General features: G+C 36.5%; 1 protein-coding gene across 7 annotated transcripts in view; it reads right to left on the reverse strand.

Annotated features, from left to right (window-relative positions):
* AKAP9 (A-kinase anchoring protein 9) overlaps window positions 1-23,393 on the reverse strand; it is a 169,390-nt gene that overhangs the window by 55,645 nt on the left and 90,352 nt on the right. For 6 of the 7 annotated variants that reach the window (XM_045827242.1, XM_045827244.1, XM_045827246.1 and 3 more), the window contains one exon: window positions 15,053-15,285. In XM_045827242.1, coding sequence (XP_045683198.1) covers window positions 15,053-15,285 — 233 coding nt within the window. Of the gene's footprint in view, window positions 1-487; window positions 1,282-15,052; window positions 15,286-23,393 lie in introns of those variants that run through there. The other variant, XM_045827247.1, reaches the window with a different exon arrangement.

Consider the following 23,393-nt stretch of genomic DNA (forward strand, 5'->3'; position numbering starts at 1 on the left):
GGTCTCCTTTTTCCTTGTCTGGAACAACAGCCAATATGCCGTATGATTGTAAACATTTCCTAATTGGCTCAGTGACAATTCGCTTAGCTATTTTAGGTTTCACGATGCCTATTTCCTCAAATATATTCATTCCATTTTTACTCAGGATTGACATCATGAACATATAAAAGCAAGAGTCTTTAGGACAAGTAGGATCTTTTTAAACAGCTTGTCTGGCATGGAAGAACGTAATATTATCTTATTCTACTTTCTGGAATTAAAAATTTAGTCAAGTTGGGACTCTGAGACCAAAACGCAGCCCTTCAATACATCCAGGATGAATGAGTAGTAGTAACACACCAAACAACAAAACAAGACACTATTCCATTTACCCCTAAAAACACTTAAACTTCATTTCTCATTATACACTGTGTTTTTTAAAAAGAAAATGTATTTAAATTAAGTAAAAACTAAAAGTATAAAAAAAACAAAAAAAATTTATACTTACTGAATAAGGAGGGCTAGGCAGTGAAATTTTAGAAATAAGCTTTAAAATGTGCCCATTTCTTTTGTGAATAAAATGAAAAATAGAAGTATTAATAATCACTGAGTTACTTTCATCCAAACGTTCACACAGAGGAAATGGATGTGGTAAAGGCACACGAGATTCAACCTCATAAATGTCTTCATCTTGTTCTTCCAACCATGAGCCACTGAGTTTGACAGTTGCCAAATAGGTCCTGTAAGAATCCATTCTAGGAGATGCAGCTGCCAATTTTCCTCATTTACTTTATCAATTTTCCATTCCATTAAAAATCCTTTTTAAGTTTATCAAGATATACCAGACCAGTAAGAAAACAACTTGTTAGCACGATCCAGTACAAATTATAAAACTGATTCATAAAAAGCTGAACAAAAGAAAAACCCCACAAAATCTAAAAAATACAAAAAACAAGAACTAGATCTTTCAGTTTTCATCAAAAAAAAAAGAAAAACAATAAAAAACAAAAGTGAAAGCAAGGAAACACCTTTTTACCTATAGTAATTAACTAAATCCTCTAAAAATGGAAGAATAAAAAATATAAATATCTAGTTGGCTGAGCAATAAAACTGCTTTCAGTATCAAATATGTCTGTCGAAATAAGAAACCCTTTCAAGCTGAACCTGGCAGGGAAGGTCAAGTTTTAAATCTCCACAGTAGCAGTCTTGAGCAATGTAGATGCAATATTATTTCCCTTGTTCTTGCAGCTTCACTCAATTCAACAGTAAAAACCTCTTCTGAACTGAGCTATTCAAATAGCCTCTCACACTGAACCAAGGGATTCTAGTCAGTGTCTCCTGAGGAAAAGGTCAGAACAGAGGGTGTGGTTTAATGTTTTTACCTATAGGTACTCTGACAGGTGGAATGTGAATTAATACGCCCACAGAAAAGCCTGCCTAACAGGATCCAAGCTTCACATCAGAGCTTTGAAAAGGGTATTTAGACAAGTTTATAATGCTTCTAAGATAAGCTACTGTTTTTCCATCCCATTAAATTTTTTTAACTTAAAAATGTGAAATCAAGTATTGTAGTTTTGAATCCATATTACTATTTAATTCTTATGAAACTATATGAAGTAATCATGATTTTTTTGCAGACTAAGTTAGTGCTTCTTTTTGGTATTTCCTTAGAAATAATACTCATTCTTTTAAGCAGTTACTAGAATACAGAGTAGGCAAAAGTAGGTTTACAATTGTGACTACCCCAGAGTTTATTCTTATATTATTATTATTTTCCATACAAACAACTATAAACCTACTTTTGCCCCACCCTGTATAGACAGTCCAGTTATAATCTATTTCCACAATGAATTGTTTATAAAGTTTATAATTGTTTAAATTGTTTATTAAAAAAACCCCTCTTTTGAAAAGCTGCACTGTATATAACAGGTGGTAATTGTATCACTTAGGGTATATTATGAACTGACTAAAACTTAAAAGTACAAGTTGTGGATCATAGCCTTCTTGTAGCTCCAGAAACTTGGGCAATAGTGAATGATCTGGCCACTCAAAATTTAAAAAGATGAACAATTTACTTTTTAACATTAAGAGATCCTGAAAAGTACAAGTTGTTTTAAACGAATGAAAAAGCTTTTATTGTGACACCTTTTCTCTATCTAGTAATTAAATATCCTAAATCCACAAAACCTTGATCTATAATGAAAAAACCCATACGAAAGCAAGGAGGTTTTACTAACAAAACTCCATTCTATAACCACTTTCACTACACAAAATTGTTAGAGGAGCTAATACTCAAGGCCAATAATAATTAGGAGAGAGAAAACGAGATTTTCTACAGAAAGCCCAAAATCTACAGGCAGATGGTTTGTGGTGAGGAAGGGGCAGCTGTCTCTTACAATTCTGGATTAGGCAATGACAAATTTTTGTTTATTATTATGACTTCTCATGTGAGCCCTCCCGTTAGTCTGTGAAGGTGGAGGCCTAATCTTACCACTGATGCAGGTGCATTTGATATTACTACGGCTTCAACAGATACAAAACCATCAGCATTCTAGCTGCCCAGCTTTATGAACTGGCAGGACCCATGCTTATAGCATGTCAAATACCTCTCAAAATACTTTCTTGGCACCCTCTTCAAATTACAGTTTATTTAGATAATCTGGTATCCAATTTCTCTTATTTGAAACAAAAACAAAACCCTGAAAGTAAGACGTATCCCTTTATAAATAGAAACATTTAAGTCAAGGTAACAACTAACTACAAAGAACAGAGAGAAAACACTAGGGAGGGAAAAAAGATGAAGAAAGCAGTGAAAGCAGTACATTAAGATGATTTAGAATGGGACGAACAGCACTCAAAACAACAGGACCTTAGCAGAGGGCATATTATATTAATTCATGTTCAGAAAGGTGATACTGAATTAAAATAATTCAAGTGATAGTTCCCTCCATTTTGAAAGCATGTAAAACTTGTTTCCATCCATGTAAAAAACACACACGTGTGTGTAAGTGGTATCCCTTTGTAACTAAGAATATAGGTCAAGGTTAAGAAAATAAACACACACAAAATACAGTATAATCACAGGGGAAAAGACTTCAACAGCAGTTATGATGATTTAGGATAGCGTCAAAGAACTTTCCTAACAGTACGTATATTAACTGACAGTATATTATATTAACTAATGTTCAGATTACTCTGAATTAGAATAAGTTTTATATATACATTTAATTTTAAAAAGCACATAAAACTTTTTGCAACAGAAAACAGTTAAAAAGACTTCAATCTTTAAAGCACCCTTTCAATTATCTAGACTAGGTCACTGTCCTAAGTTTCAAATAATCAATATTTTAATGTATATTTGAAGGCTTAATTTGTGAGAGTTTATATTTCCCAAACTAAATAGCTTTATTTGTACAATGTCAAGCTATTTAAACATATTTCCCATAAATATTTCCCTCCAATTGTAAGCCACTTTTGTTGCTCTCTGCGTTTTGATTTACTTATCTTTCTAATGAGAGAGAATCCTGCATAAAATACCCCAACCGATGCTTAGAATAAACATACTGGGGGCAGCACCTAACAGTAAGTGTTTCAACACTTTGCAGTTATATATAAAACACAAAAATGACAAAACAAAACCCTAACTTATATTTTTGTTTCATCTTCAGGAAAGGTCTCTTTTTTTGAGAAAATATAAAAACACGTAACTCAGAGTCCATTATTCTTAAAAATGACAAAATTTACGTCATGAGAATTACCTACAATAAAAATCACTCTGTGGGAATAAATTCCTTATTCACTAATTTCCTCCAGGGCCTCAGGAATCTCTTGGTAAATAATTTCCTGTGGCTCTAAATAGTATCTCTGGATTGTGAAAACTTAAATTGCTGAGAGACTATTTCCTACAGAACAGACTGATTTCTATAGCTACCTGATCTAAGAATCAAGAATCTGAAACCACACTCTCCAAGATAACTTTTCTGCAGAACCACAGAGACTACTGAATGAAGATTATGTTAAAGAGATTTATCTTTCTGATGGCTTGAGGGTAGTCTCTAAGTACTTTTCCTCATATTATAATGAAAGCTATCCCAAACAATAGGAAACAACAATAGGTTGAATATAAGCCCAATTTTATTGTAGCCTGTCTGGGCAAAAGAGAAGTAAAATCCATCATAATAGATGTATTATTATATGGATTTGGACATAGTGTTGGGCAAATCACTTGTCAAATCAAATACTACTATAATAGACATTATAAAATTAGTCTCTAAGGTAGACACCTTAACACTTGGTAAGGAAAATGCTTCCTTGTTCTTTTATTAAAGAAGAAAGTACCTATAGAACCTAAAGCAGCTGCAAGCCTTGAAACTAAGTACAAGGTGTAATTTTGTATCCTCCACTAAAATTATACAACATATAAAACCATATCATTAATAAAAAAGAACCCTGAAATTGGACAATATTTACTTAGACCATGGGCCTTTTCAGTGAAACTCTGCCCCAACCCCAAACACAAGCCCCCAGTCACGGGCAATAATCTCCAGTTTTGATGGAGGCAGGGTTTTTCTGACCCAAAGGCCACATCTACCACCTCTGTTCTGGGTTCCATCCTCATGTATGCCAAGGACCTGGCTCCACAAACCCAATCCCTCTGTCCTGCACCTTCAGCCTTGCTAGTGAATATAAACTACTCCAACCCTTAAAAAAACACCGCCCTTCTCAAGCTAGTGCTCTCCTGTTTTCTTCACAGCTAGATGCCATGAAATTGCTATTTCTTCAACTCTATTCCTTTAACTCTTAAAATATTAAGTTTCTCCTCTACCAGCCCCATAAAACTGTTCTCATCAAGGTCACTATGACACCCACACTGAAATACCCAATGGACACCACATCCTTGGCATCCATGACTTCTCCATGGCAACTGATACTTTTACAAAAACACTCATTTTTTTGGCTTTAATGACACTACTCTCTGGATTTTCCTCTTGTCTCTTATTGCTGGTCTCCTTTGTACTTACCTATCTATATTCTCTTTTAAATGTCAGCATTCTACCAATATAAAAAACTAGCTCTGCACACTCTCCAACACCAAGGCATCAAAAGTCCTTAACATACGGCAACTTCCAATCTAGTTCTCCACAAACTCTAGATTCTAGTGAATCTTTACTTGATGCTCCCTCCATGCATTTCCAACTATGTATCTAAAACAAAATTCATTACTCACTTACTTTGTACCCTTATCTCAATAAATGAAATATACCAACAACCTGGTTGAGTCAAGGGTCATGCCTGGTTTCTCTCCTTTTCCTATGTTCCACATCCAACCAGTCACACCAACTTCTATCAAAATTCAACTTCCTAGCCTGGCCAGGTAGCTCAGCTGGTTTTAGGTTTGATCCCCGGTGAGGGCACATATAAGAAACAACTGATGAATGCACAAATAAATGGAACAACAAATCAATGTTTCTGTGTCTCTCCTCCCTTCCTCTCTCTACCCAAAATAAAAAAAGTCAACTTCCTAAAAATTTTAAAATCACTTTCCTCCTGACTTAACTTGATCTTGATCACTTTTCACTTAGAATGTGCTAAGAGTTTCCTGTTTCTCTACATTCAGCATCTATCCTCACTATCTTCCCGCCCATCCATCTGCCTGGGAAATCTAAGACACAAGTTCAATATTTCTACTTTCTTGCCAAAAATATTTTAATGACTCCCCAACTTTTCAGCATAAAATTAAAACAACTGAACTTGGCCCATAAAGGACTCGACAGGTAACCAGTGCCTATCATCCCCCTACCCTCAGGTTCTATCCGTTTTCCATGCTCCACCCCATGTGTTTATCACCCAGAACTGTCCAGTCCTCACACACATCATGCAGGTTTACACCAACATGCTATTCCTTTTACCACAAATTTTCTTCTTGACCTACCTGGTTGGTCAAGATAACTACCAGTCTTTAAGTCTTTAGTTCCTGTCCTAAAATTTTCTCTGGAATTATACTTTCATCTCTACCACTCCACTGAAACTGCTCTTGTAAGGTTACTGATGATTACACGGATTTCAGAGCCCATTTCTCCGTCTGTAACTTAAATGACCTATCAGCAGTAACTGACAGAATGATTCACTCCTTTCTTTTTCAAAGGGCAGGAAAAAAAAGGCATTTAAGAGCATGGACACTGAAGCCAGACTGCCAGGTTTAAATTCCAACTCTATCACTTTACAGGTAAGCGTAGGCAAGTGATTTCTCTAACTGGTTTCTACACTTCTGCCATGGACCTCTCCACCCTCGACTCCATCCAGTCTATTTTTAACAAAGCAGTCAAAGCGATCCTTTTGAAAAGTAAGTTAAATCTATTACTCAAAAATTGCTAATGAACCCAAACTGGAAATAATCTACATTTCTTCTAAATAGCAAATGGATACACTGTGTTGCACGCATACAATGAAATACTCCTCAGTTATAAAAAGGAACTGTTAGTACATGTAACAACACAGAAGAATCTTAAATACACTGCTAAGGCAATGAAGCCAGACTTAAAAGAATACACAATGCATGACTGCATTTATGACATTGTGGAAAAGGCAAAACTAGAGGGATGGAAAGCAACTAGTGGTTGCCTAGGGCAGGAGGTGGAGGAGGGGCCAATAACGAAAGAGCAGCACCAGGAAATTTTGGGGTGATGTATCTATTTAGTAAGACATTTGTGGTGGTAGGTACATATCTCTATGTATCTGTCACCAAAAAAGCCCCACAAAAAGTGTTTACACAAAAAGTGAAGTTTATATAGTATGTAAATTTTAAAAAATTAACCATAATGTGGGAGAACCCAAATTAGAATAAAAACTGTAACAAATGGTTCTAACTATATTAAAAATGAATAACAGCATGGGGTGGGAATGGAAAAAGTTAACCTAAGCTTCTGTGAAAAACAGTATTCTGACTTTGTAAGGCTAGAGACAAAATACAGTGTATACAAATACTGTACCATAATTAATAACTTTGCTTTTCACAAGGGTATAGGTTAGCAATTGTGAAATTACTTTACAGGTATATATTACTATCAGAATTTTTTTTACTACATGGACAGATACAGAAATAAATACAGATGTAAGGGTTAAAATACTACATATGTTTTCAAGTTGTCTCCTAAGAGAACTAGAAGTCATGATACCTGGTAATAATAACAGGCGCATCTAGCATCCCTATCTTGGTTTCTAAATATTCGCCAATAAAAAGAACTTGAAGCTTTTGGAAAAGTGGTTGATTCTAGGGCTGGGGCAGGAAAAATACACGCTGGGCCTGGAGCCTCTGATAGTAAAAATGCTCAAAAGTAAGCGCTTTGCTTGCAATGGTACAAACACCAACCTAAAAAAATTCTCAGTGCCAAAGATAGAAGTAAAATGTATCACTATAGTACTGGATTATAACCCAGTTAAAAAAACAAACAAACAAACCCGTGAGTTCATAAGGATCCTGATTAGTTACAGATGTGAATGAAGAGACAACTCTTATAGAAAAACTGAAATCAATAATTAGAAGGATGTGAAAATAAACACCACAGTAATAACGGTATAAGCAAAATCTACTAATGTATGCTAACATTACTGGGTGGAAGTTTAAGGAGAAACAAAATTATTTGCATATTCTAAAGCACTCCAAGACACTTATTACAAAGAGACAAAAATACTAATATTACAGTGGAGAAACACAGCAGATACAATTAATCAAGATTTATGTCTCCAATTTAAAAAACAAAATGAAACAAAAAACTATGGCCTGTGCTTTCTGTGGCTTCTCTAACAAATTTATGTTTACTCTCAAGTCATGAAAAAATTATTCTAGCTTTGTAGCTTTATTTTTAATACCTAGGTCTATCTTGTAATATACATATATATGTGTGTGTGTATATATATTTTTTTTGCATTTTGTGAGGTGGAGTTCTTTTTTTGCTTTTTCCATATAGATATCTAGTTTCAAAAATTTTTGGAAAAAAATTTTCTTTCTCAGTGAACTACTTTGTGGTTTTTGTTGAAAAAGTTATTTGATTATATGTGTACTGGTTTATTTCTGGAATCTCTATTTTGCTCCACTGGTCTGTACTTTTTACCAGTACAGGAATGTCTTGCTTTATATTAAATCTCAAAATCAGGTAGCACAAGTCCTCCAAACTTGTTCTTATTTTTCAAAATCCTTTTGCCTATACTAGGTCCTCTGAATTTTCATACAAACTTTTGAATCACCTAGTCAATTTCTGTTGTAAAAACCTGCTAGGACTTAGATTGGCATTACATTGCATCTACAGGTTACTGTAGCAAAAACTGACAACAAGATCATCTCCCAATCCACAGACACTGTGTATATTCCATTTATTAAGGTTTTATTTCTATCAGCAATGTTTTACAGTTTTCACTTGAGTTATTACACACATTTGTAGTACCACTTGTTTGTGGAAGCAATTGTAAAGGATGTCTTAAGAAGTTTATCTACAGCCCAAGTCAGGGGGCTCAGTTGGTTGGAACATCCTCCTGTACACCAAAAGGTTGTGGGTTTGATCCCTGCTCAGGACATGTACTAAGGGTGTGGGCTGGATCCATGGTTGGGCATGTACGGGAGGCAACCAATTGATGTTTCTCTTTCACATTGACATTTCTCTCTCTCTCTCCCTACCTCACTCTCTAAGATCAATGAACATGTCCTCAGGTGAGGATTAAAAAAATCTATCTACAAATGACATATAATTGTGTGTGTAACTGCATATGAAAGAGTATGTACTATAACACTTCAGAGATGGAAACACCATTGTGTGTGCATGTGGGCACACACAGGTACATGGTACCCGTTGTTCAAATTGGATAAATTACACTCTTTAGTTCATGGCACTATCTCATCATTGGTCCATGCATGACAGATACATTTTTGTACATACGTATTTTCAGTAATGCCAAAAGTACCTTCTAAACTGCCTCTCCAAACAACAGCAAAAGAAAACAAAAGATTAACATCACCAGTAATAAGACACTGACATCATGTGTAGTACCCTGATGACTCACACTGAGAGGGTCCATCTTTCCCACACTTCCCCTTTCCCTGCTCCAGCTGCACTGGCCCCGGTCAGCCACAAAAAGCAACAAAAAAAGTAAGCACAAGACCACTTCAGGACTTTTGTATTTGCTATTTCTTTGCCCAAAACATTCTTCCTTTACTTACCTACGTGCCTGTTTCCTGTATGTAGTTAAAGAGATATTCAAGCATATTTATTATCACAGAGAAATGATTTCTGTAATTTCCCTATATAATGCTCCTTTCCCCTATTATGCTCTATCTCCCCCATTTTACTTTTCTTCATGGTAGATATCATTATCTGACATACTATACATTTATTGTCAGTCTCCACCATTAAATATTTATTTTATTTTATTTATTTATTTTTAGAGAAGGGGAAAGGAGGGAGAAAGAGAGGGAAAGAAACATCAATGTGTGGTTGCCTCTCATGCACCCCCTACTGGGGGCCTGGCTTGCAATCCAGGCATGTGCCTGGACTGGGAATCGAACCAGTGACCCTTTGGCTGGCGCTCTATCCACTGAGCCACACCAGCCAGGGCTCCACCACTAAATATTAAACTCTATAAAAGCAAGGATTTTGGAGAGACTTCCAGTCAAGATGGAGGCATAGGTAAACATGGCTTGCCTCCTGACATAACCACATAAAAATTACAACTAAAGTATGACCAAAGATCACTCAGAGCCGTCAGAAATCTAGCTGCATGTTAATCCAACAACTATAGAACTAAAGAAACCACATCAATCCAGAAGGGTGGGAGGTGCAGAGATATGGAATGGGCACGGACCACACACACATGGTGCATAAACATTTGGGAGGGATACCTCAGGAATCAGCGGTCCCAGAATCACACCAGGCCTCCCAGCCCAGGGTACCAATGCTAGGAAGAGAAGCCTGCATAACTTCTGCCTGTAAAAAGCAATGGGATTGGAAATGATGAAAAAAACTACTGAACTTCTTGGCAGTTCCTCTTAAAGGCCCATCTGAATTTAGATGCTCTCCATCTGAGCTCTAATACCACTGGAGTAGCAGCTTGAAAGGTACCAGTGGTATGGGGGGAGGAACTGAAGTGTCTGGCATCAGGGCAAGAGCTGGGGGACAGCTCTCTCCCAGACAGAAAGGTGGACTGAGGTCATTGTGCTTTTTCTGAGCCCTTCCCCACCAAGCCACTGAACTAGCAGGGAGGAAACATATCTGAGACTCCATCAGCCTGGCTTACGTTACACTGTTTGCCCCACCCTGGCCATTATCTGAGGCTCTGCCACACCCAACTTACAGGCCTGCCTCTAGCCCTATTTGTCTGGCTAAGCAGCCCCAGGCCTGGCACTAGCAGCAGCCAACTTTGGATCACAGTTTGGCTTTGCCTAGGAATCTCCGAGCCCAGCACAAGTAGTAGCCATCTTACATTGCTTTATAGCTCATGTTGGGTGGTTCCAGGAAGAACACAGGTGGTGGCTGACCCTGACCTGCACCACCAGGGTAACATCAGAGCCTGCACACCCAGTGGACAGCTACAAACCACCATTGGAGCAACACTAACCTGCCCCAGCACAGCTGACCTTCATGGAGGGTGGAAGTTGGTGGTCAGTAGTTATAGCCAGTCCTTGAAGCTGACTGACCTGGCTAAATCCCTCCCATTGACCTGCCAACAGCAAACAAGGCTCAACTACAAGAGGAAGGTGTATTCAACACACATGGAAGGCACACGCTGAGCACCCAGTTTGGGTGATAAGTGAGGCTGTGCCACTGGAGCCTACAGGCCATGCTACCAGACAGCGAGTCATAGCAGCTCTACCTAATACACAGAAACAAACACAGGGAGGCTGCCAAAATAAGAAGACAAAGGAACATGGCCCAAATGAAAGAACAGATCAAAACTCCAGAGAAAGAGCTAAATAAAATAGAGACAAGCAATCTATCAGATGCAGAGTTCAAAATATTGGTTATAAGGATGCTTAAAGAAGCATCCTTAGGAAAGGATGTCAAAACTATGAATAATAAAATGTCAATAAACATTCACACGAAAAACAAGGATTCTGTCCATTTTGCTAATTGCTGTACTTCCAGTCCCTAGAAAAGCAATTGTTATATGGCAGGTGCTCAATAAATTTGATAAATGAATAATACGAAACCCTCTAATAAGCCAAGTTTACTTAGTTCCACCTTAAACTGTCAGGTGGAACTGCCTGTAAACTGCCATCTGACCCTAAACTGTCAGATGCTCCAATTTTTTCTAGTCTCAGGGTATCCTGTGCAGAACTATTTACATGAATTTCTCTTTCACCACAAGCCCAATTATACTGTCTCTAAGTTCTGTTTTAGATTTTTTTTAGTAAGTAAAAATAAATCAAGGTGAAAAGGAAATATTCCATTATGAAGAAGAACCAAATACTGACACACTGAAAAAAAAATGGGATGCCAGTTATTTCACAAAGAAGACCACACATTGTTTGTATTTTCTAACTATTAAAAATACTTATGTTCAGAATAATTTTAGTTTTTGATAAGAATAATTTAAAGAAGTCAATGGCTATAAATATCTATTTATGGATAAGTAGTAACTGAACTAAAACTAGTGTAAAAGAAAGTTTTACAAAGCTCCTATTCCTAATGCCTGAAAAATGTAATTCACCCAAGGCATATCTCATTTTTATACTAAATGTCAACAACTACTTCAACCTTTTATAAAACAGATATTAGTAGAATACTTCAAAATTCTGCTAGAGTAATACACACATTATACTAATAATCTCTAGATCAATAGTCCTCAAACTTTTGTGTGTATCAGAATTACCTAAAGGACTTGTTAAAATACAGGTTGCTGAGTTCCATCAATCAGTAGGTTTGGCTGGGGTGGGGACTGAGAATTTATATTTAGACAAGTCCTCAGTGATGCTGATATTGCTGGTTTAGAGACTACACTTTTGAGAACTGCTTCCTGTTCTAGGCAGTTTCTGTGATCTTTCAGTACAGTAAAATTTAGATAACATATTGATGCTTCAGTACTTAACAAAAGGAAAATAATCTGGCTCCTACTGTACCTCACACTACCCGGTTACTTCAACAGACATGATGAGCTGTGACCATGGCGCAGGAAACTGAGTGTTTCAGGTGGATCTGACACACTTGTTTATGGGCAGTACCCATGGAGCTGGGGCGGAGAGAATGGCCTATAGGAACATTGCAACCGCCTATCACTTCTGATTTATTTATTGTTCTCCACGATGCTTGTGAAAAAACAAATATGCTGCATTAACTACACTGTCCATAAATTACAATGGTATCAAGTAGTAGCAACAACATTAATAGTACTCAACATCCAGGTCAAAGTATTTAACAATGGTCAAAAAAGGAAAAGTATGAACAGTTTTCATGGTATGAAAGAGTATGAATCACAAAATTAAATACTGATATGACTGGAATAACCCCCCAAAAGCAGCATCATATAGAAATTCAGAATTTATACTATACAGCTCATGAAATAAAAAAAGTAACTATAATGTACATGCACTCAAGCTTTCAAGGTTGATAAGCAACAATGGAAAACACCTGCTGCACTGGCCCCATTAATTTAGTGGCACATCAGATTGTTAAAGTGGCTTGTGCACAAGCATTTAAAAAGAGAGCCAATCTGTGGCCTGTGTTTATCTGAAAAATAAAGACTTCTGAAAACAGTAAACCTTAGTAGACAATATGTACTTTCTTATAGCAGCTATGGAAAGTACACAGCATTCAAAATTTCAGTGTTTGAGCTTAAGTAAAGTCTCTCGAAACCAAAGCTGAAAAAAATATACTGAAGATTAAAATTCCCTGACCTAAGCCCTGGCCAGGTGGCTCAGCTCATTGGAGTGTCATCCCTTACACCAAAAGGTTGCGGGTTTGATTCCCAGTTGGGGCACGTACGGGAGACAACCGCTTGATGTTTCTCATGTCAATGTTTCTCTTTCTCTCTCCCTTACTCTCTCTAAAAATCAATAAAAAACATACCCTTGGGTGAGAATTAAAAATAGATAAAATAAAATTCTTTGATCTAAAGTATAATTTAATACCTTGTTAAATTAATAACACAAATGAAGTTTGTTTTTATCAATACCATTTCCTTACTGGTACTTAGGATATTGGCAATGAAAAATAAATCACTGTGGTTTGAGTGAAAGATGGGACCACTATTACTGTTTGTGTACACAGTTGCTCTTACCACTGTATATTGACAAATACACAAAGATTTGCGTTTTCAGAAACACCACACTTTCTTAGTTCTTTGTGATGCTCAAGGAAATTTTTGCATTACTGAAGCAAAAGCATTTTAATCATTTTGTACCTGTTGTGAAAGAAAGCTTCAGAGAAACAATTGCCTAAAGATAGCAATAGTAACTATATATCATATTACATCTTCAGAATTTATCTATGGAAACATTTTGAGACCTACTTAATGTAATATGAGTACCTTCGTTTGGCCAGTCAATCAAGATGCAATCCAGAAGTTTTATCAGCAGATGTATTACAATATATTCCCCTGGTCAATTAGCGAATTCTCATCCCAATGTGTGATCCATCAGTCACCTCCTGTACATGTCCCAACTGGGGACTAAACCCACAACCTAGGCATGCACCCTGACCAGAACAGAACCGGCAACCTTTCTGCTTGAGTTTGCAGGGCGACGCCCAACCGAGCCACACTGGTCAGGGAGGATTCTTTTGCTTTTGAAGATACAGTCCATACTCTATCAAAGAAGAGAATATAGATGGTCTCCTGACAAAGAATGACCTGGGGGAAACTCTGGTTGAGTGTCGTATCTGATTACTAAGAAGACAAATATTTCATTGGAAATACATGTTGTTTTGATAATGCTTCTTCATTAAATGCTAATAGCAAGTTACCAACAGAAAGGAAAAAAGGAATAGTAAATTGATAATGCTAAGTTAATGAAACAGGTAATTAACAAATTATTCCAAGTGCCACTATCCATGAGATGAGTCAAGAAAATGGCCTACATTCACTAGCTTAACCCAAAAGTAAATGAATCCAGCATTCAAACACAACATACGTAACACCGTCGAATCTGCTACACCCACAGTTACTGTTGTTGCAAAAAACAAATATAATATCATACAGAAAAAAGGCAGCATTGATGAAAGCCAGATATCAGAAATAACAAAATTAAAGATACTCTTTAAACTGCTCAACTTATATGAAATATACTTGGATCTAAGATAATCTGAATAAAGATATTAGTGAAAATGGTAATTAACACTGGCCCTGTACCTGAATTATTTGATTAATATGACAGCTATGATTCTATAGTTCATACATTTCTAAGTCTCAGTTGAACATTTTTAAAATAAGTGAATTTTCATTTTAAAGTAGCAAATGATTTAGAAAATTCTGCATACAAACCTTAGACAATTATATAAATTTCACACACAAAATTTTATAGACAAAGAACATTGCAATTTAAGTTACAAATACAATGGTTTAATATTCTTCTAGAAAAATTGTACCTTAATATAGAAACTGTCCCACACTCTAATTTCTTAACAAGAGATAGTCTGTAAAGTGGTGTAAACATATTTGTGAAAAAGATGTAAAAATCATGTAAAGAAATAGTAATGTTATGACATACTAGAACACATAGTTTTAGGGATAACTTACACTATTCCTTCAAATAAATTATATATATTATAGTGGAATATTTCATATAATGGTCAATTTAAAATCTCATTTGGTATCAAAAAGTAACACCCAAGAGTCCAGAAAATCTGAAAATTAAAACAACATTCAAATTTTAGAACCAGAAGAACCCACCAGCACACATTAGGCTGTACCACCTGAAAAGAAGACTGCTGACTCCAGTGGTGGCTGTCACAGAGACAACCAATTTTTAAGGGGGAGCCTAACTAAATTTCTTTGAAACCTGGGAAGAGAAAACATTTAGTTGGCTTAAATGAGTGGCTTAAAAGACAACCTACTTCAAACTCAGTACATATTAGCAATACAAGGAGGTTACCTGACTACTAGTTTCACTTATGGCTTCTAGGAGTTTTTCAACTGCTGCTTGTAGTCGAGAGCTAATATTCAGCATGAATTCTTCATTTTCAGGATCTATTTCAATTCCAGCAAAACCACTCCTCATGAGCCGTTGTGACAGCTCTGTTCCTTCCTCAGTTACTTCTGACCACATGCTACTGTCATTTCTTGGCATATCACTTCCAGAGTAAGATGGTATAGATTCACCTGTAACTAGAATAACAGTATTTTAAACGCATAAATCAATTATAATGAGTAATTATAGTAAAAAAGGGTTACAAAATAAAATCAAATTAACACCTGAAATCAATGAAACTACAAAGGCCTTCTAAGAACAATGCAACAAAATAAAATATACAAATACAAATTATAATATTACTTGGTAACCAAAAAGGTAAAAATGAGAAGGATAAATGCTATGCAAATAGGGCTTTGCAGAAATTAGTATTTAGGTTATTTATCACTTTTTTCTTTGATGAAAACTTTTAAAACAACCCTTAACAGATACTTCTTTCGTGCTTACCATATAGGGTTTACTAAATAATGGAGAAAGGTAAGTGACAGGAGCTGGATCCCTTCCTCAAGCAGTTTACATAGTGCATAATGAGAAAATAAACACACTAACCCCCACACGAAAAGAAAACAATATGCAATGGGATGTCACAGACCCATGAAGGACAGGAGTGCTAGACTCTGTCTGGAACAGACCCCTTGGTCTCTGAGCATCGCACTGGGCAGTATCACCTACTCCGGCCGGGGCAGGTGGAAGGACTGAAATCATTTTGCAGCTTGCTACTTTTGTAAGATGTATATGGGAAGAGGTTAGACTAATGAGCAGTTCCAATTTAATTATGGACTTATTTATATACAGCATTCTTATTTCTTATGTAAAGAAAATTGAGAAGATAAGCTTTGGAAGAGTTTAAAGCATAGGTTATTCATGAAGTGCATTATTCATCCAATAGCAACATGCTACAGACCAACAACGAAAATTTCTGAAGAGCAATTACCTATTCCTTTATTATATGGAGTACATACTTATCAGTAACTGTACAAATTAAAAGAACAGGAAACTTTAATTTTGAAAGTATGTGGAATAAATATTCACTTGACATAGTCAGAAGAGTAAGAGCCATTTATTAAAATGTCTTGCTAATGTAGCTTGTGACACAGAGTTACCTTAGGCTCGTGTACTAACAACATCAGACGCAGTTTCAGATGTAAGATCTGAAATCAGCACCATTCAATATTCACTCAGCACCTTTTCTATATAATTCACTGGCTAAAAAGTGCAAAACTGCATTCTAAGAAATTTTAAATGTTTGATATTACACAACTTTATCTAATTTTTGGAGTAACAGTTAATACAATTTTCACTTTGTATTTTTATTCCCAAAATTAAAAAAACAGACACAAACTAGACTGGTATTTAATTATATTATTCCACATATTCAAAATAAAATGTCTTATGGGGTTATTTTATATATACTCATGAGTTCAAATAATCCTGGCATTCCAAGTTAATTCAGATAAAGTACCATACAATGTATATTAAAAAGTTACTGAATCAAATTAAAGTACTCTAGAAAATAAATGATACTTTTGAAGAAGTTATGGAGGCAAGAAACATTACTAGTTTATAATAGGTATTTAAAACAAAAATTATTTATGTTGTATAGCAAGTTTATCTGAGGAATTAAATGCATTCTAGTGACATTTTCTAATGAATACACAAAAGATTTTATTTCTTCTTTGGAACATATTCAAATCATTTTTGTTTATATGTATCTTCAAAATGTTATTAATAAATACATTAAGACATTTTGTTCTATATATCCTCTGTATTTTGTGCTTGAGATTTGTTGCATGTAATACAGAGTGTCTTCAATCTTTTCCCCATCACTGATTCTTTCTCTGTACCCCACCCCCAAAAGAAAAGGCACTCATTGGTTTTTCTCAGCTTTGCCCCCCATCTCAAGGTAAACCTCAACAGACAATGAGAGATGAAACCGGCTCCTACCCCACCCCTATTGGTTTCTGTTCCCACAGCACCAAAGCTGCTCTCTCACAGGGTAACAGTGACCTCCCCGATGTCAAATTCAATGCCATCTTCTCAGTCCTTGTCCTGTTTGACTTTCTACACAAACAACATTATTGAAATCTCTAACTTTTTCAAATGGTTTTGGTCTCCTGGAATATCTGTCTCCTGTCTTACTCTGATATTTTCTTTTCTTCTTCTTTTTTTTTTTTTTTTGCACAGGTTCTTTTGTTAATTTATGATATACACAGGCTCCAACTTTGTTTGTCCTCCTCCTCTCAATAAATATTGCTCCTAAATGTCTACAGGCCCAAATTTCTAAAAGTTGGCTCTTCTCCTCCACATAGCCCATTAACACTTCAGACTCATCATGTTTGTGCTTACACTATATACTTTCTCCTGAGCTTTTAGTAATGACTCTTCTGCCATCTAAAAACTCCGTAAGCTGGAAACCCAGAATCATCTTGTACTACTTTCTTCCTCCCTTGTCTTACACATACAGTCTTCTCCAACCTGTGCTCAATCTTACTCTATCTTATTTCATGTCTTCAACACTTGTCATCTGGGCAATTGAAACAGTGTCCTAATCACCCCCTTCTTCTTCTCCAACCCTTCCTCTGCATTGCTATAGTTTGCTTCTTGATTCACAGATTAGATAGTATCTTTATGCTCAAAAAATTATTTACCTCCCCATTATTAACAGTGAAAACCCGGTTTCCGATGAAATTTAAGCCATTCACAACTTAGTTCCAGCCTGCTTTCCAGCTGCTTTCTTTCAGCTATTTCCCTTACCTCATCCTCACTTCTCCAAATTCTCTCACTCCATAAATCCTTGACTGTCCATTGTATTCAACTATTCCTTTTCCTCAGAGAACAGAGCTGTCCTGTTCTCTGTCTTCATGAAAAAAAAACTGTAGACAAGTGAAATACCAAAGACGCCAACAAGAGTGGGTCTCCTGAAGGCTACGACAATTTCATATCATGTCGATAGAAATCTCAGAATGGTCAGTTTGGTATATAGCAATTAATGGTTACTCAAAAGTTCTTTAGTTATTTACTTTATGGATTGTAAAATGCTCATTCCATACAGATAAGCTTCTCAGGTTAAAGCAGGATGGGTGACATGACAGAGCATTTATTCTCCTGTCCCAATGGCCTTCAGAAGATCTCTAGGGCTCCAACTGGAAACCACCAACTCTAGCCTGACTCTCATACCTGACAGATGGAAGAAATTCAATTAAACCTCTGGAACACTAAGAGGATTGCTCAAGGTCGCAGTAAGCTAGAACAAGAATCAAGGGCCTTCTAGTTACCAATCCAGCATTCCTTTTATAATATCATACTACTACTAAAGAAAGCGGCAGTAGATGAGATTCATTCCTGACTTCCTGAGGGAGAGGTGTGCATTCTCCTGATGAGCCACCACAGTACAGGTGTCCAGGAAATTTTCTTCCAACATATCCTGGGGGAAGAATTTTTTTATGAACTAGTCTAATATTTACTCAAGTTCAAGTGATTTCACGTTGGCTCAAAATGTTCCTTCATTTCATAAACTAGGTTACTCTTAGAAGGAAGCAAACATTAACAAATCAACTATTATTTTTTTGAGAGTTAACAAGTCCATACATGTTTAAAAATCTAAACAAGTTCAGACATGGAGGCTGAAAAAAGATCACAAGTGCTACCTACAACACAAAATCAAATATAAAAACAGAAAAGCAGAAGTTGCTTCATAATCAGGTTAAGAGTAAACTTTTGTTGTAATATTAAATAAGACAAAAGATTTCAAACGTTCATTTTAGTCTGGCAATAATGCATCCATTAAAAATATGATGGAACGTTAAAAATAATTCTTACAATGTGAAACACTGTCAACATTTTAAAGCCAGCATTTTCTTCAAAGTTTATGAGAAAATTCAAGGTGTTAAATTATAAATTCTATTAATTCAACTTTTCCTTTGAGGCAGGTCAGTAAGAAGCTTAGAAAATTCCTTGGCAAGTGGAATGAGGAAACTGAGATACATAGCAGAACAAATTGGCTGAGCAATTTATAGCCAGATAATAAATTGCAAGGTCTTATCTTACACATTCCAGACAGTGCTGGGGCAGACCCACCTCGGTCCCAGTCCTGGTCCCTCTTTGGTTATATTCTTTGAAAGTGAAACAGACTAGGGAATAATCCTGATCCATATTCATTAGCATAATGAAGAACACACCTGGAAAGCTGATGAATATTCTATTAATATCTTCTAAAATTCTTGCCTTTAGAAAACAGATAAAAACACTTAAGACAATGGACCCATTGCATGCTCTCCCTGGAGCATGCCTGTGCCTTCTTTCTTCAGGCATGTATCTGTGCTTTCTTTCTCCTAAGCTCTAAAGGTTACCATGTGGTTTGTGGCCAGGAGAGCAGCAGAGAGCAGCAGCTCTTCCCAGGCTAACCCCCTGTACATGTCTCCAAGGCCCTGACTTTTTTTTGCCTCTGTAACTTAGTCCTGAGTCTATTCAGCCCAAGTGGCTTACTTCTTCTACCTCTGTAACATTCTTTCTAAAAGGCCAATGCAACTCTCTGAGCAGCCTACTCAAGTCTCCTTTTCAAGTGTTTTGTTTTGCATGCTAAATAAATTTCCTCTTGAGTTAGAGTTCTTAGTACTGAGTAGTTTCTTTGCTGAATTCAAGAACTGAGAATTGACAGTCAACATCACTGGTGATACCTTCAAGATGCAAAATGGATCTGATAAGTGATCCCAAGTGATATTAATGATCATCCTAATTTCATTAGTGAGACTAGTATATCATTGTTAAACACAAAAACAAATACTGAGTTAAATGATAAGTGAACATTATAACTCATGACACTAATATAACAGCAAAATTCTTATCTCTGATATTATATTCTATACACTGAACTTCTTAACCATGGATTTAAATTTTTTTCTCTTGTATCTTAATATTATTCCTTCAGAATCAGTTGAGAGTTAAAGAATTAAATTTTTTAAAGGCTTAATGGATTAAAGTACACATAAAGTGGTTTTAAGTAAAATATTAAGTGCTCTGAGTTTATCTAGCCTTGAATTGGACTCAGCACTTCCTTCACTAGACTGAATTGCTACCCAGCAGAGGCATAGCTCTGGCTGGATAGCTCAGTTGCTTGAGCACTGTCCCATACACGAAAAGGTTGAGGCTCTGATTGCTTGGTCAGGGCACAAATGTAAGTTGCTGGTTGAATGCCCACTTGGAGCACATATGGGAGGCAACCAACTGATGTTTCTTTCACATTGATGTTTCTCTTTTTCCCCCTTTCTTCTCTTTCTAAAATCAATAAATATATCCTTTAGCAAGGATTTTTTTAGAAAGCAAAAGGCATAGAAAAATTGTTCAATAAATCTTTGTAGAATTGAACTGCTAAGACTGTGTATAACTGAAAAACTACTGTATTATTGTATATCTTAAAATAGGACACAGACATACTGAATCTATACTGAGGGACTTAGATGTAACCATGCAAGAAAGTAGATCAGATGTCTTTGAAAATTTTCTTTCTCTTAGAAAATAAACATAACCCTCTGTGCTTGCATTAAATTACCAATTTATTCCTTTTTACAACTATGAAAATACTGCCCTAGAAGTGAGTTTGCTATCTTTCAAAATATGGTGTTTGTTAAGCACTTTAGCAACCACTCTGAGAAGGGTCTAAGAGAACTAACAAAAAAGGCACAAAATGTTTTTGTACTCTACAGAACCCCCCTTAGGGTGTCTTTCGAATATAGTTTAGTTTAGGTCTTAGCAGAATAGCAAAATCCCCCATGATGGCTAAGTGAAGCCAGTTTATAAAATAACTTTCTAAAAACACATAATTTGATAAACACTCTTACAATGAAACAAAACAAAAAAAAACTAATTCTTTTACATATATCAAGATTCATTTGCAGGAATAAAATAGCCCTTGATTGAGAGCTTAACCAAAAATTAAGTTAGTTTGAAAAATACACCTAACAAAGTTTGAAAAGAACGAATTTGAAAGAAGTTCTAAAATGCTGTATTTTAGGTATTACTTTGCTAAATTATCTTTGATCTCGACTGAGGTGTTTTTAAATTAATTATACATAAAATTCCAAATCAAGTTTTTTTTCTGCACTTAGAAGCATGCAACTGGCCAACTTCTAATTAGGCAAAGATAAGTGGCACAGGTAATTTCTTCTCATTTCTCCACATAAAACTTAACAAGCAGAATACTCTCAAAAATTGTATAAACTGGAATTTTTTATAATGTCAGCCTCTAGACTCCTGGCCAAGATGGAAGCATAGATAGATACACTTTGCCTCCTCACACAACCAAAAGGACAACAACAAATTTAAAAACAAACAATAACCAGAACTGCCAGAAAATCAATCTGTAAGGAAGTCCCATACCAAGGAGTTAAAGAAGAAATATTCATTTAGACTGGTAGGAGGGGTGGAGATGGGTAGCCAGGAGAGAGGATGCACGGAAAGGTGGCAGCCAAACTGGAGTGGGAGAGGCACTGGCTGGCAGACTGGGCAGTCCCATATTTGTGTGCAGATAAGCTGGGAGGAACAATTGGGTAGTGAGACAGACTGCGTAACCCAGGGTTCCAGTGCAAAGAAATAAAGCCTAAGTACCCCTGGCTGTAAAAACCTATGGGTGTTGTGGTGGTGGGAGAAACTCCCAGCCTCACAGGAGAGTTCCTTGGAGAGAGACCCACAGGGTCCTAGAATGTACACAAATCCATACACCTGGTAATCAGCATCAGAAGGGCCCAATTTGCTTGCTTGTGGGTAGCAGGGGAAGTGACTGAAAGTTGGCCAAGACCCGAGCAAGCAGCACTGTTCCCTCATGGACCCCTCCCTGACATACAGCACCATAATACAATGACCTGGCTTGCCCTGCCCTGGTGAATAACTAAGGCTCTGCCCCTTACATCACAAAAGATGCATCAAGATAAAAAAAATATGTCCCAAATGAAAGAACAGATTAAAACCAAAAACAGAACTAAGCCATGACAAGACAGCCAACCTATCAGATGGACAGTTCAAAACAATGGTAATCAGGATGCTCACAGAAATGGCTGAGTATGGTCACAAAATAGAGAAAAAAGTGAAGGCTATGAAAAGTGAAACAAAGCAAAATATACAGGGAACCAACAGTCAAAGGAAGAACCAGGACTCAAATCAACGATTGAGAGCAGAAGGAAGAAATAAACATTCAACTGAACAGAATGAAGAAACAAGAATTCAGAAAAATGAGGACAGGCTTAGGAACCTCTGAGACAACTTTAAACATTCCAACATCTGAATCATAGGGTGCCAGAAGGAGAAGAGGAAGAACAAGAAATTGAAAACATAACAAAGGAGAACTTCCCCAATTTCACAAAGGAAATAGACTTTCAGTAAGTCTAGGAAGCCCAGAGAGTGACAAAGAGTTTGGACCCAGGGAAACACACCCTAAGGGACATCATAATTACATTACCCAAGATTAAAGATGAAGAGAGAATCCTAAAAGCAGCAAGAAAAAAGGAGACAGTTACCTACAAAGGAGTTCCCATAGACTATCAGCTGATTTCTCAAAAGAAACCTTACATGCAAGAATGGGCTGGAAAGAAGTATTCAAAGTGATGAAAGGCAAGGACCTACATTCTACATCTGTCCAGCAAAGCTATCATTTAGAATGGGAGGGCAGATAAACTGCTTCCCAGATAAGGTCAAGTTAAAGGAGTTCATCACCACCAATCCCTTATTAAATGAAATGTTAAAGGGACTTATCTAAAAGAAGAAGACAACCAAAAATATAAACAGTAAAATGACAACAAACTCGTAACTATCAACAACCGAACCTAAAAACAAAAGCAAACTAGGGAAACAACTGGAACAGGAACAGATTCGCAGAAATGGAGATGACATGGAGACCAGTGAGGAGGTAGGGGAAGAAAGGGTGAAAAGGTACAAGGAGGAAGCAGCATAAATAGTAGGTACAAAATAGAGGGAGGTTAAGAATAGTACAGGAAATGGAGAAGCCAAAGAACTTATATGTATAACTCATAGATGTGAACTAAGGAGGGCAATACTGGAGGGTGGGGTGGGGGGCAAGGCAGTGGGGAGAAAAAACTGGGACAGCTGTAATAATATAATCAATAAAATAAATTAGAAAAGAAGAAAAGTATGTCAGCCTTGAACTGGGTAGATATGTTTGGGTGTGGAATGGTAGAGAAGTGTAGGCTTGATCTTCCGATCCAAAAGCCAGACCCTCTTTTACTCCATGTGACAA

The sequence above is a fragment of the Phyllostomus hastatus genome, unplaced genomic scaffold (assembly GCF_019186645.2).
Source record: "Phyllostomus hastatus isolate PE091 unplaced genomic scaffold, TTU_PhHast_1.1 phas_scaffold_78, whole genome shotgun sequence".
Taxonomy (NCBI): Eukaryota; Metazoa; Chordata; class Mammalia; order Chiroptera; family Phyllostomidae; genus Phyllostomus; species Phyllostomus hastatus.